Source organism: Siniperca chuatsi, linkage group LG13, assembly GCF_020085105.1.
Source record: "Siniperca chuatsi isolate FFG_IHB_CAS linkage group LG13, ASM2008510v1, whole genome shotgun sequence".
In the NCBI taxonomy this organism is placed as follows: Eukaryota; Metazoa; Chordata; class Actinopteri; order Centrarchiformes; family Sinipercidae; genus Siniperca; species Siniperca chuatsi.
In genome coordinates, this window is record NC_058054.1 from 21405734 (window position 1) to 21419155 (window position 13422).

At 42.0% G+C, this 13422-nt stretch overlaps 1 protein-coding gene across 10 annotated transcripts in view; it reads left to right on the forward strand.

The window, feature by feature from the left end:
* tnk2b (tyrosine kinase, non-receptor, 2b) overlaps positions 1-13422 on the forward strand; it is a 66514-nt gene that overhangs the window by 40960 nt on the left and 12132 nt on the right. For 8 of the 10 annotated variants that reach the window (XM_044220926.1, XM_044220931.1, XM_044220933.1 and 5 more), the window contains 5 exons: positions 1720-1897; positions 4787-4857; positions 11552-11821; positions 12080-12232; positions 12866-13029. In XM_044220926.1, the coding sequence (XP_044076861.1) occupies positions 1720-1897; positions 4787-4857; positions 11552-11821; positions 12080-12232; positions 12866-13029 (836 nt within the window). The remainder of the gene's footprint in view (positions 1-1719; positions 1898-4786; positions 4858-11551; positions 11822-12079; positions 12233-12865; positions 13030-13422) is intronic. The other 2 variants (XM_044220928.1, XM_044220934.1) reach the window with 1 other exon arrangement.

Here is a 13422-nt window from a genome sequence, read left to right on the forward strand (position 1 = left end):
AAAACATGGAGACGGATTCAAATGACTGCAGCTGTAGTTAATCCTAAAGCCACAAGCACCGCAGGCATTCAGTGTAGCCTGCATCTCTATAAAGTGGACCTTACAGGTTATTATATTATATTGGGTTAGGTTAATAACAGGCTTGTTGTACCTGCTTCGCTCTTCAAGCTAACACGAAAGACTGCTCTCACTGCGTGCATTTTAACAGAAAGAAGCTCAGACTATTTTCAGTAGAGCTGTTAAGAGGACAGAGCGTCCTGCTGACTCAGAGAGCCAAAGCTGCATGTTTGGATGTTGCTAAAGAGATATCAGCTGAACGACTTTTATGTGCATCGCGATGAATTTGTATCAGGGTACGGACATCTGGCATAACCATTGGGGATCAAGCCCTCCCAGCAGACTGGCCTCAGTCAGACCTCGCATCAGAAATTCATGGAGAATACAGGACCACTCACTTTGTTGAGTCTTTTCATTGAACAGGCACGGTAGTTACATATTGTCAGTGTTTTGGGGTTGCTCACGTGCAAACATTATTTTCATGGCCCAACATTGGGTGTGTAAGACAGAAAGACATCCTTTAACTCCTCAGGTCACAATCATTAAGCAATGGGAAGTGACCTCTGACCAAGCCCATTAAGATGTTTAAACGACGAGAGGAAGCGGTGACCCCTCTGACACTTTCCTCCGGACCTTGTAACCTTGGCGCAGCCTGCACAGGAAGTTCCTCATTCACAGAGTCCAATTACTACCCAGTGGAGTGACCCCTACGCCCCAGAGCATCCACCCTAAAGGTCTCCCAGTCAGTCTCTGCAGATTAGGAATGTTTGTCATTTTTCTGTGTTGATTAGGTTGGTTTACAGGTTCACTTCCCCATTGAGACTGGGAATGATACTGTGGACCAGTCTGAGCAGGTGTGAGCAGGTGTGCAGCAAGTTCTGTACTGCCTTTACTAGTCTCAGCTTGTTACATTAAGTAGACAGTGATGGATGATGTTTTAAGCTGGGGTGTTGTGTTTTGACATTGAAGATTGATGACTCTGTGTCTTATGGAGGGATGTAGTATATATATTGTGGTCAGATTGTTTAGGAGCCACCCGTTTGTCTTCACTGACACTTACAGACAACAGATCAGTCATCTCATGTATCTGCCCAAAATACTACCTTCTTTTTCCAGAGTATTTATTCATCTATTTTGTTGTCATTTGAATATTTTGAAGAAGATAAATTGCAGACTAAGCGATGTATTAACATTGCAATGACACAGGATCTGTGTAATCAATGCCTACTTGATACTTTTTAATTTAAATGAGTGTACAGTCATTTTTTGGCCCACTGACAAGCAGCTCATGCTATATATGGCCCCCTGCCCTCCATGTCCTTGTTTATGTGATGTCAATTTGGGCAACCCAGTCTGCTGTGAGTGCGTGTGTGTGCCCAAATGTGTGTGTGTTTGGAGTGTATATGCATATTTATGACTACCCGTTAGGTATGTGGACTGATGTAAATGTCTAAACATTTAAGTAGGTATTTCAGTGTGCTGTAAACAATTACTGGATCTAAGGTCAGTTTCTCCTCTTTCCCCCCCCCTTTTTTTAACAGAAAATGGTTTCACTGTTTCTATCTGGGTGTATTATGCAGGTTTGAGACCAAACATTGAGAAAACTGTTGAAAGAATATTGAATGTTCTGAGTTCAGTTTCCTGTATTTGTGTGTTTTGCAGAAACTGGGCAGTAGCATGCAATGTGAGGAAGGCACAGAATGGCTGCTGGAGCTGCTGATGGAGGTGCAGCTGCAGCAGTACTTCCTGCGGATCCGAGATGACCTTAATGTCACGCGGCTGTCCCACTTCGACTACGTCAAGAACGAAGACCTGGAGAAGATCGGCATGGGTCGACCTGGTGAGAAACCGTGTGTGTGTGTGTGTGTGTGTGTGTGTGCAGGTTTTGTTGTACTAAAGAAAAATATTTGTTTGTTTGTACAGTATGTGTTTTTGAACATATGTGTCTAGTCTATCCAAAGGCCAAATTCTAGTTCAGTTTTGCTGGGATCCTGAAAATAGTCTTACGTAAGACAACATCACATTAGACTGAACATAACAAATGTGAGCAAGTGCAGTGGTAGCTTGTACAGTTCCGTTTCTGACCCAGCTGGAACACTCCCTGGTAGGCTTGAAAAATCAGAGTATGTTGTAATAACGTCCGTCATTCAAGGTAATAATAGTAAACGTCCACTTGCTTTCTTCAACAGGCTTGAAGAGACACCTTTCCTTTTTCTTTCTCTTTCCTTTTTAGCCATGCTAGCGGCACGGCTCTAGGAATGGCCATGTCAGTCTGTCACTTTTGTACAGACATTTGTGGTTGCCAGAGGATAAATCATACTGCCTTTGTTGATCCTATGACTTCTAGCGCCACCTTGAGGTTCCCATTTGTGTTTTTGAGTGAAATACCTTGACATTTATTGGATGGATTGTTGTGAAATTTGCTACAGATATTCATGGTCCCAATGATAAATCCTTATGGTTATCCCTTAAATTGTACACTAACACTTTGCCCAATATTTTTGTTTATGTCTAAATACCTGCAACGAATGACATTTCCATCAGCCCCAGTTGTACTTTGTGTTTAGTGCTAATTAGCAAATGTTAGCATGCTATCACGCTAAGCTAAGATGGTGAACATGGTTCATTATACCTGCTAACATTAGCATGTTATCATTTTCCTGATTTATGACCTGTATGTACCACCCGTTCCTATATTAACTGAATGTATCTCCCTGCAAGGGAAGTGCTGTTGCTTCCCTGTCAACAGATTTGTTTGTAATAAACATATATTCATGTAATGACAACTGGGGCTCAACGAGTTATTTCTTTATTCAATTGAGGACATCTCTTCAGTACCATTTTTTTTCTTCAGCCATAACCTAAACATTTTCTCAAACACTTGGAATTTCTAAGGTAGCAAGCAGTCGACTTTATGGCTGTATGCATGTATTAAACACCTACAAGGACAAAAGATATTAAAAAGCTCTCCTTACTAATAAATAGAAAACACTATGGTTTCAGAAACGCAATCCGACATCACGGTGCGGTGGGCAGTCCAGTGATCAGACTGGTCAAACGTCTCCACAGTCAGTAAACCAGCTCGTGGACCAAACTATGATACTTTCCCAGTTGTGTCCTCGCTTGGTTTAATTTGTGTCCCCAGCTTCGACGTATGTGTCTGGCGTACAGTCTATGCTGAAAAATAGCAATACCAAGAAACGTCCTTTGGTTTGTGTTCATTTGTTTGAGAGAGAGAGAGAGAGAGAGAGATAGATGTGGTCGAGCGACATAGAGAGTGAATAAGGATAGGGGTTGCCAGTAGGAGAAAGCCGGTAAATCAGAGAAATAAAATTTCATTTTCTGATGTAGTTGTGCAGTTATGTTCTAAAGCACAAATAAACACGTCCGCGCTGTCATCATGATGCAGCAATTACTGAAGAAATTACTGATTTATTGAAGAAAAACAATGTAAAACTATGCGTCGGTTAAAAATATTGATGTCGAAGCATTTTCAGTGTCAACAATTTTGATTACGTTGACTACTCGCAGCAGCCCTACAAAGCACCACTGTGCATAATTATACCATTTCAGAGCCACTAGCATGGCTGTAGACTCTTAGTCTTGTTTTTACTTATCATCTCTTTCAACACCAGACAGATCAGATCTGTGGCTTGGTTGTTTCTTCAAGTCACTTTGGCAGATAAGCAAGTATCATTTGGTGGTTAAAAAATCCCTTTGGCAGATCAGAAAGTGAATTTTAGAAGCTGCCAAGCATGCTAGTGTCTAACTGCCTGGCTTGTGTTTGCTCCTCTTCCCCCTTCTTGAATAATCATAACCAGGCAGCAGGTGTCTCCTCAGTTCCTCTCTTTTCTCTGATTAGATGACAATTTTTTCCCAATTTAGTGGTACTCTCTGCCTCACATACATCTTTTTCACTCATTAATTATACACTGCAGAGAGATTAAAAGCTAAATGTAATGAATAGCGTCGTTCCAATTTTCTCTTTGCTTTTGTATGACTACATAAAGGGATATTCTACTGCTATATATATATATAGCCTGAAGTATTACTTTTGTCTGCATTAATGGCAGTGTGTCATTTGGCTCACCCTCAGCATAGCTGCAGCAAATCCTCCATCACTAACACCCCATTTTAAAAGCAGAACTGGTAATTAGGCACAATAGGAAGGGACACTGAAGTGCCAAGTCTTTTGTCGTGAGTGTGTGGGTTTGTGTGTGTGTGTGTGTACTTGTACTTGCTACATAGTGAGGACTGAAACACGTTTTTTACCTACAGAGTGAGGATATTTTGGCCAGCCCTCACAACTTCAAAGGGCTGTTTGAAGGTTAAGACTTGGTTTTAAGGGTTAGGTTAGGGTTAGGGTTAGGCATTTAGTTGTGATGGTTAGGGTAAGAGGCTAGGGAATACATTATGTCAGTGACGGTCCTCACAAAGCTAGAAGTACAAGGGTGTGTGTGTGTGTGTGTGAGAGAGAGAGAGAGATACGGGGATGGCAGCAGTAATATTCTAAATCCAGTTATTGAAGCCCTCAGGGCCTTGGCCACCGAGCTGCTTAAAACTAATTACACTCACTTCTCCTGCTCATATATTCATTCACATCTTTCTCCTCCACTCATCTCACTTTTCTCTAGGCTCTCTATTCTTTCATGTATTTGCTATTCTTTTCTTTTCATACTTTACGGCTGACCATCACATTTCTCTTTTTTCTTTTATTCTTTTGATAAAGGACAGCGACGACTGTGGGAGGCTGTGAAAAGGAGGAAAGCCATGTGCAAGCGCAAGTCCTGGATGAGCAAGGTGACAGGCGCAACACAAACACACACAAGACTCATTTATTATGGTACATGGTATGCTTAGCATTATATCGCCACGGTGGCATCAGTCTGTCTGTCTGTCACAGTGTGGACACATTCATGTGAACACAACAACTTATGAACAATAGGCTACATGGTAGAAACTTTGACCACAGTTTACACCTGTACAGATGATATGATCACATTTTGCACCACCTTGCTGAATTAATTTTTGCATCATCAATTTTTTTATAAGAAGACAAGTATATTAACACTGACATATCTTCTAAAAAGCAGCCGCTACCATAGTGATGTCTGTTACTTTGATGCTAGCCTGCTTTTAAGGCGACTCAGTACTGCTGTGGCCATAAATCAGAACATACAGTTCTTCTTATTTCTTTAGTCTTTAGAGAGCGAGTGAAGGCTGGAGTCACGACTTGCAAGTTAAAGTTCTTCTAGTCCATCAATGCTTAGTATGAAAATTACATACAGTGCACAATGGCAAAATCACACCAAATACTTCTTTTTTTAATGGACATGGGAATTTAACGTCCAATTGCAAATAATGAATCAAAGCATCTGGATCTGTCAAATAGACCAATGAGAACATTCAAAGCGACGGTGCAACTGTGAACCCCATGATAAATTTCTGTTTGGAACATTGTAGTGGTTCAGGATCAGTGCTGATCCTGAATGTGACTAACATTTCAGTAAAAGCTATAATAATTAGGCGGCGTAGTGCAGACTTAAACCTGCTTTACTGGTGAAATAAGCTTAACTGGAAGTCTAGCTTAATTAGCAGCTCTTGTCAGTATAACTCAGTATTTGTTGACTGAACTTAATTTTAAGTATATTTGTTTGTAGTTCAGTTCACTTACTATGTTTAACATTATAACTAATTAACATATTTTACAAACTATTCAGTACCAGTTCAGTTAATTTTTTAAGGCAGTGATCACTCATATTTTTACGTTGAAACAACTTTTTTTTAACAGTATAATGTAAAGTACTGTTCGTGGTGATAGGGGTGCTGAATGCATACAACTGAACCAATGACACAAACACGTTTTTCATTTTAAATGTCAGAAGGATACAGATTTATAGAAGGATAGAAAGTAACATCAGAGTCTGACTTTAGTCATTTGTAATCGACATAACAAACATTAATTTAGATTGATTGATGGGCACACAGGTAGATAGACAAAAAACTTTAAGTAAATCCAAAGCCCTGAAAGTCTAATCGTAATTGGATGCACACACAGACATATGTTGGTGTGTTCAGCTTAACTATCAAAGTTCAATTCAAATTTTAATAGTTAGATAACTGAGGATTATGACGTGTCCTGGTTGTGTTCAAAAGACGGATGAACCGTTACGCACAGATGTCTTTTCAGCAGTTAAGATCATTTATCATTAAGCTGTAGTAGCATTTACACAAAGAAGTTTTCATATAATTGATACAATAGACAAATGAAAACATATTAATAATCTTAAATATTTAACAAAAATTAAAAGGAGCTCTCAATAACTAAAAGCAGGAACTAGCACATGATTTGTGCATCACAATACTTTTTATTACCATTCTATTCTGGTGCCAGCAGTGGCAACTGAAAGTTTGCATTAGGTTATGGAGACGTTGCACGCATCCTGGTTATGTTATTAATTATTCATGACAGTTTGGAAGTTTGAAAAACTACAAACAATATTGTATTTTTCAATATTTATTGGTCACCAAGTCAAGTCTCCTCAGCTTTTTGCCTTCAAGTCTCATTTAAGTCAACTCTCATAGCAGACGAGTCCCAAATCAAGTCCTCATTTTTGCGACTCAAGTCCAAGTCTCAAGTCTACTCCTACTGCTCCTACAGCTTAATGATAAATTACCGGACAATGCTATTGAGCTAGCTGGACGCCACACACTCCGGGCAGATAGGACGGCAGATGAATCCGGTAAGACCAGAGGCGGCGGATTGTTCATTTACGTTAACAAAGCTTGGTGCACTGACTCTGTTATTGTTAGGAGACACTGCTCAGCTAACCTAGAGTTTTTCATGGTTAAATGTAGACCGTTTTATCTGCCATGGGAGTTCACGGCTGCTGGACCAGATGGCATCCCCAGTCGCGTACTCAAGGCATGTGCAGCTCACTGGGGTCTTTACAGATATTTTCAACCTGTCCCTCGTCCCAAGCAGCTGTGCCGGCATGCTTTAAATCCACCTCCATTGTGCCAGTGCCGAAACACTGTAGTCCAACGTGGCTGAACGACTACTGCCCGGTAGCACTCACACCCATTGTTATGAAGTGCTGGCACATCTAAAGGACTTCCTCCCATCAACACTGGACCCATACCAGTTTGCTTACCGCAGCAATAGGAGCACCATGGCACTGGACTCTGTACTCACACACTTGGACAATAAGAACACTTATGCACGAATGCTGTTTGTTGACTTCAGCTCTGCATTCAACACTGTCATCCCTTCCATATTAATCACCAAACTTGGAAACCTGTGCATTAACACCTCCATTTGCAATTGGATTATGGACTTCCTGACAAACAGACCACAGCTTGTTATGTCAGGCCACAACTGCTCCACCACAATCACACTCATCACTGTACCACAGGGCTGTGTGCTGAGCCCCTTCCTCTACTCCCTCTTCACACTCGACTGCAGGCCTGCGCATTGATCTAACGCCATCATCAAGTTTGCAAACGATACTACGGTGATTGGTCTCATCAACAACAACGATGAGACTGCCTACAGGGAGGAGGTCCAGCACCTGGCCACATGGTGCACAGTTAACTTGCCCCTTAACACCTCCAAGACAAAGGAGCTCATCGTGGACTTCAGGAAGGAGAGAGGAGGCACACATGACCCCATCCACATTAATGGGATGGCTGTTGAGCATGTCTCCAGTTTCAAGTTCCTTGGGACCCATATTTCGGAGAACCTGTCCTGGACCACCAACACCTCCTGCCTGGTTAAGAAGGCTCACCAGTGCCTCTTCTTCCCTGAGGACACTGAAGAAGAACCAACTGTCCTCAGCTATCCTGGTGAACTTCTATTGCGGCACAGTAGAGAGCATCCTAACCAACTGTGTCACAGTCTGGTATGGGAACTGCTCTGCTGCAGAGCGCAAGGCACTGGAGCGGGTGGTGACAACTACCCAGCGCATCACAGGGACTCTACTTCCAGCCATTGAGGACATCCAGAGGAAACGCTGTCTGCGTCAAGCCCGCAGCATTCTTAAGGACTCCTCTCACCCCGCCCAGAGACTGTTTTCGCCCCTGCCTTCCGGCAGGCGCCTCAGGTGCCTCTGGACAAGGACCAGCAGACTGAGAAACAGCTTTTTTCCCAGAGCTGTCTTCCTACTGAACTCTGCCCCCCGCTAATTCCACTGTCTCCTCATATACCTTAAATATATATATATATATATATATATATATATATATATATATATATATATATATATATATATATATATAAAAACTTAAATTCTGCTATATTGTTTTTGCTACATGTACCACATGTTCATTTGCACTACCGGACTATTTATTTATACATATACTGCATCATTTGCACTCCAGTACTATGTACTGAATACTGCAATAACTCATCTACCGCACCGTTAACTATTTCCATAAATTGCACTACTTTATATTCATTGCACTACTGTTCTGCCCAGTCCAATTCATTATTGTACATATCCATCATTATACTTCTGTTTATAGTAATGCCATCTGTATATAATGTCCATAGTACCACTTGTAAAATATTTTCATAATACTGCTCTATCCTGCATTTATGCACACACTTTATATCCTGCACTTGCTTGTTTCACTTCTGGTTAGACCTAAACTGCATTTCGTTGCCTTGTACTTGTACATGACAATAAAGTTTAATCTAATCTAATCTAATCTACAGCTCTGGTGAATGGTCACATTGTGTTAACATAATGTCAAGGTCTTTTTGTGTGTGTAACAGAAGCTTCTGGCTTTACTGAATCAGACAGATCAAATCAAACAGACTATACTGTACTATATATGTGTGTCTATGGTGATTATGGAGGAGGTGTCAGTGATTTCTCAATTGGTTCTGTGACTTCTTTTTAAAAGAAAAAATGTTCCCTACAGATGTGTATGCAACATTCCAGATGTTTTTTTTTTCTCTCCAGAGAACAAGACAAGCTTGACCCTTCACATGAGGATGAGCACGTCCACATTCAGACTCTCACACACACACATACACACACACAGACGCACACACACAGGAGTCAAGTCACAAGAGTCGGTGACACACAGATTCAGAGCATGCTGCATTCACAGAAATGTTGTCTCATGAAGCATAAGGTTTCTCCCTTAAAGATACAGAACCACGTATGACTGTGACTTATTCACTTTCTTTAAATAAAAGCTGAAAAATAAAAGATAGAAAAATTAAAAGGTACCTCATACACAAGCTCATACAAACTCTCATACACCTACGCACACAAAGCTCGGAGGAATGAAGTGTGTGAAGGAATACTGAGCAGACATTGCCACTACTCTGTGTGTGTGTGTGTGTGTGTGTGTGTGTGTGTGTGTGAGAGAGTTGGCTGTTCTCAGTGGAAGTCGTGGTGCCCAGAGGACGGTGCTTGCCGTCTATAATTACACCTGTTTGTTTCCCCCTCTGGCACTATCCTCAGCTAGAGTAATCTGCCTCCTCAGCCCCGTGTGTGTGTGTCTGTGTGTGTCTGTGTGTGTCTGTGTGTGTCTGTGTGTGTCTGTGTGTGTCTGTGTGTGTGTGTGTGTGTGTGTGTGTGTGTGTGTGTGTGTGTGTGTGTATGTGCTGCGCTGCCATAGTCAGAATCTTTTGAATGTCGAGCCTCCTATTTGAAACCCACTTACCACACAGTGACCACAGAGATGTGATGTTTTTAAAAAGGTCTGCAGCATTATGTCATGTCTGGTGCAGCGTGAATGTGAAACCACACACCGCTTCTTACTGTTTATATCTGGCCAGTCAAATATGTTTGGCACTGAGGAGTCATTGACTTTTTCACTGACAATACCGTTTCTGAGTACCGACCTTTTTTTATCAGCCAATAATGAGTTCACATTGGTTTCATTCACTTTATTGGAATGAAACAAAGTTAACTAAAGACTTGTATATGTTGTGATATGTTACATGTTAATTGGTGTTGGATATTGTCTTCTTATTTGATATGCACCAGTAAACACAGGTTTCCCTTAATGGCTCTGCACAGCACACACATTGTACGGGTTCAAACTGAGAGGAATGGAAAGGACTCACACAAATACACACATATATATGCACACAGAAACATTCAGGTCACTTAATCTAATAGTGCTTCCTAATGAGTACTTCCTAACAGCTCAGTCATTCCTGCTGTTGTCAGCTTAAGCCAAGAGGAGGGAAATTTGTCTCCCATAACCGTGTGTGTGTGTGTGTGTGTGTGTGTGTGTGTGTGTGTGTGTGTGTGTGTGTGTGTGTGTGTTGGGGGTAGAGAGGCCTGCTCCTTATGTCCTCAGGTCCAGATGGGGATCACTGTATGGTAGTTTGGTGATTCCACTCATCTTGACTGCTGGGTGCTGGCCATAACTTGACTCTGCTTTCCAAAAACACACTCCTCACACTTCACAACCAAGACATACAATACGTGGGAAAAGACAGGAAAAGAGGAAGAAGTTAGGATGGCGAGGCTCACTGTTTATGCTGAATGATGAATTATGTTTTAAAGCTTCAGCACCTACAGTAGATTTATTTTGTTGGCTCTGTGGGTATTTAGAGGGGCCTGCCTAAGCTGACGTGCACTTCTATAAAAAATGTAACTACACATGGGGGCCACATGGGCTACATTGAGACTGCAACAACTGTCATTGGTCTGCTTTAGAGTTTCTCTTGCCTGTGTCTGGTGCCAGTAACGCTAGTTGGCAATGCAGATATCATGCAGAAGGTTGAAGAAAAGCAAAATTATCATCATCATTTCCAGTGTAAACATCGCAAAGCGGACAAGAGAATGTAAAACTATTATCACTGCCTGATAACGCATGATACTTCCATCTAGTGTTGCTGCAGTCCTATGACAGTGGGTGAGCGGGTCTATCCTGTGTGTAGGTGGGGAGAGAAGGGGGAGATAAAGTGAAAAATAATTTTCTGCAAAGCTGACAGAGATGGAAAAGAGTGGGAGATAGAGCTCATAATTGAAATGAGTGTCTGGTGCCTCCATCTCCACCCACAGTCTCCATCCAAGTGTCTCCTGAGTGCAAAGTGACCAGGCAGATAGCTCGATGACTAATAAAGGTGTAAGATAAAACTCAAATGTGGCCGTTCATGAGAGACTTTTCAACCCCCCTGGCAGTTGTAGATACTTGTATATGTTTATACCATATTAGGGTTCACACTATTGTTTATAAGCACTGCATTTCATCTAATTTTTGTCACAATGAAAATACTAGTATAAAAATAATAATAGATTATATACTGTATATATATATATATAAAAATAGTTGATGTTAATGGTCAGTGTCCACTGTCATGTTCTTGGCTCTAGCCCACCACTCGTGCTTGTTTCTCCCTTTTTCCTCATTATTTGACCTTTTCACTACTATTTTATAGTTGAAACACTTTTTGATACCTTTTTGCTTGCCTAATTGCACAGCCAGCTTCATTCGTTCTTTCTCTTCTTCTGCTCCTCTCTAGGTGTTCAGCGGTAAGCGCCCAGACGGAGGAGACTTCCCCCAGCAGGGCCAGACGGTCTCCTCCTTTCGTAAGCTGTCTCCCACTCCTCCACTGGGCCTCGGGGAGGGAGTCCTGGCCACACAGCCCGGTGGTGGTTCTCCTCTTGATGGGCAGCAGCAGGCTCTGACCTGCCTTATCCCAGAGAAGGATCTGACGCTGTTTGAGAAGCTGGGGGACGGCTCCTTTGGTGTAGTGAAGAGAGGAGAGTGGCTGACGCCTGCAGGGAAGGTGGTGAGGAGACCTGCACTTTACATTTATTTAGTTCTGTTAATAAGCATAAAAAACTCCTATGTTGAGGATATTTATTAAAGAGAGAACTGGGGCATGGTCACACTAGTAAAGCTCTTTTACATAAAACGTGTGCTTGTTTGCATTTTGTGCTGATGTAGCAATAAATAAAAGCAGGTGCATGAATCCGTGTACTGAAAAAGGCTGAATAGTATGAATACATTTTAAACTGTCCTTTGAAATCTTTGTCCTTGATTCCAGCTGAACGTAGCCGTGAAGTGTCTGAAGACAGATGTGCTCAGCCAACCCGATGCTCTGGAGGACTTCATCTGTGAGGTCAACGCCATGCACTCCCTGGACCACCAGAACCTCATTCGCCTCTACGGTGTGGCGCTTACACACCCAATGAAGATGGTAGTGGACACACAGAAACGCACACACACAGGGAGGACAGATAAACACACATATATGCACAGGTGTACACCAGTCACTGGTATACTCTTAGCTTTTTCTTGACTTCCCTGTACTCGCACGTAAACCCACACATACTTAACACAAATGTCCCTCTCGGGCACTCTCTTAGGTTGCTTCATGGCCTGTTTAAATCAGGGCAAGCATCTTAAGGCCTTCGTCATGACTGGAGAAAGTGATGGAGGAAAGAAGGGAGACAGGAAGGGCGGGGAGCAAGTGGATGGAGGACTAAAATAAGGGCAGACATTTCAGCCTTGTTGTTTTCATCCCATTATTACCCTGTAGTTATTTCCTCTGGCATATTTTTGATTCATATTGCCAAATGGTTTTTGGACCATGTTAAGACTACCAATTGCCAACGTCTCTTCTTTAGTTTCTTCTGTTTTTGTCACATTACATTCTCCTTTTTCTTCTACATATTTCTTCCTCCTTTTCTCACTTCTTCTCCTCCTTTCATCTTCACATCACACCTCTCTTTCTCGTCTACATCATCTATTCCTCTTTCCTTTTGCTTTTTTACTCCCACGTTCCCCTTTTCACCCACTCCACTCTCCCCTTCTCTTTCGTGTTCTGAAGGTGACTGAGCTGGCTCCTCTGGGTTCTCTGCTGGAGCGTCTGCGATGTGTCCGTCCACAGGGCCCAGTGTTGATCCACACCCTGTGTCAGTATGCCGTCCAGGTGGCCTGTGGCATGGCCTATCTGGAGCAGAGGAGGTTCATCCACAGGGACCTGGCAGCCAGGTAAGGGGACAGAGAACTTTTTGTGCTTTTTGTTATTTTGAAGGTGGACTTAATAAGTTTTAGCAGCTATAAAAAGGTCAAAGCCTATTTTTAAAGACGGCGTATTCTTCACATTCTCTATGAAACCTATTTTTCTTTCAGGATTGTTTTTTATCTGGTATGTTGAATTGTTTATACTGCTTCTCCTCCACCCAGACATTTACAGGCCATTACAAGGAGACTTGGCCCATAAGCACAATGAGTCACTGGTTGGCTGGCTGTACTGGGTGGTCTAAGTTCTTTGTCTTGCCCAAATTCGTCACTTTTAACTGTTGACACTATGTAGATGCTTGAGAAAATCTTAATGGCTGGTAAAAATGAGTCATTTTCCCAGTTAAAGCTGTGATAAAATGG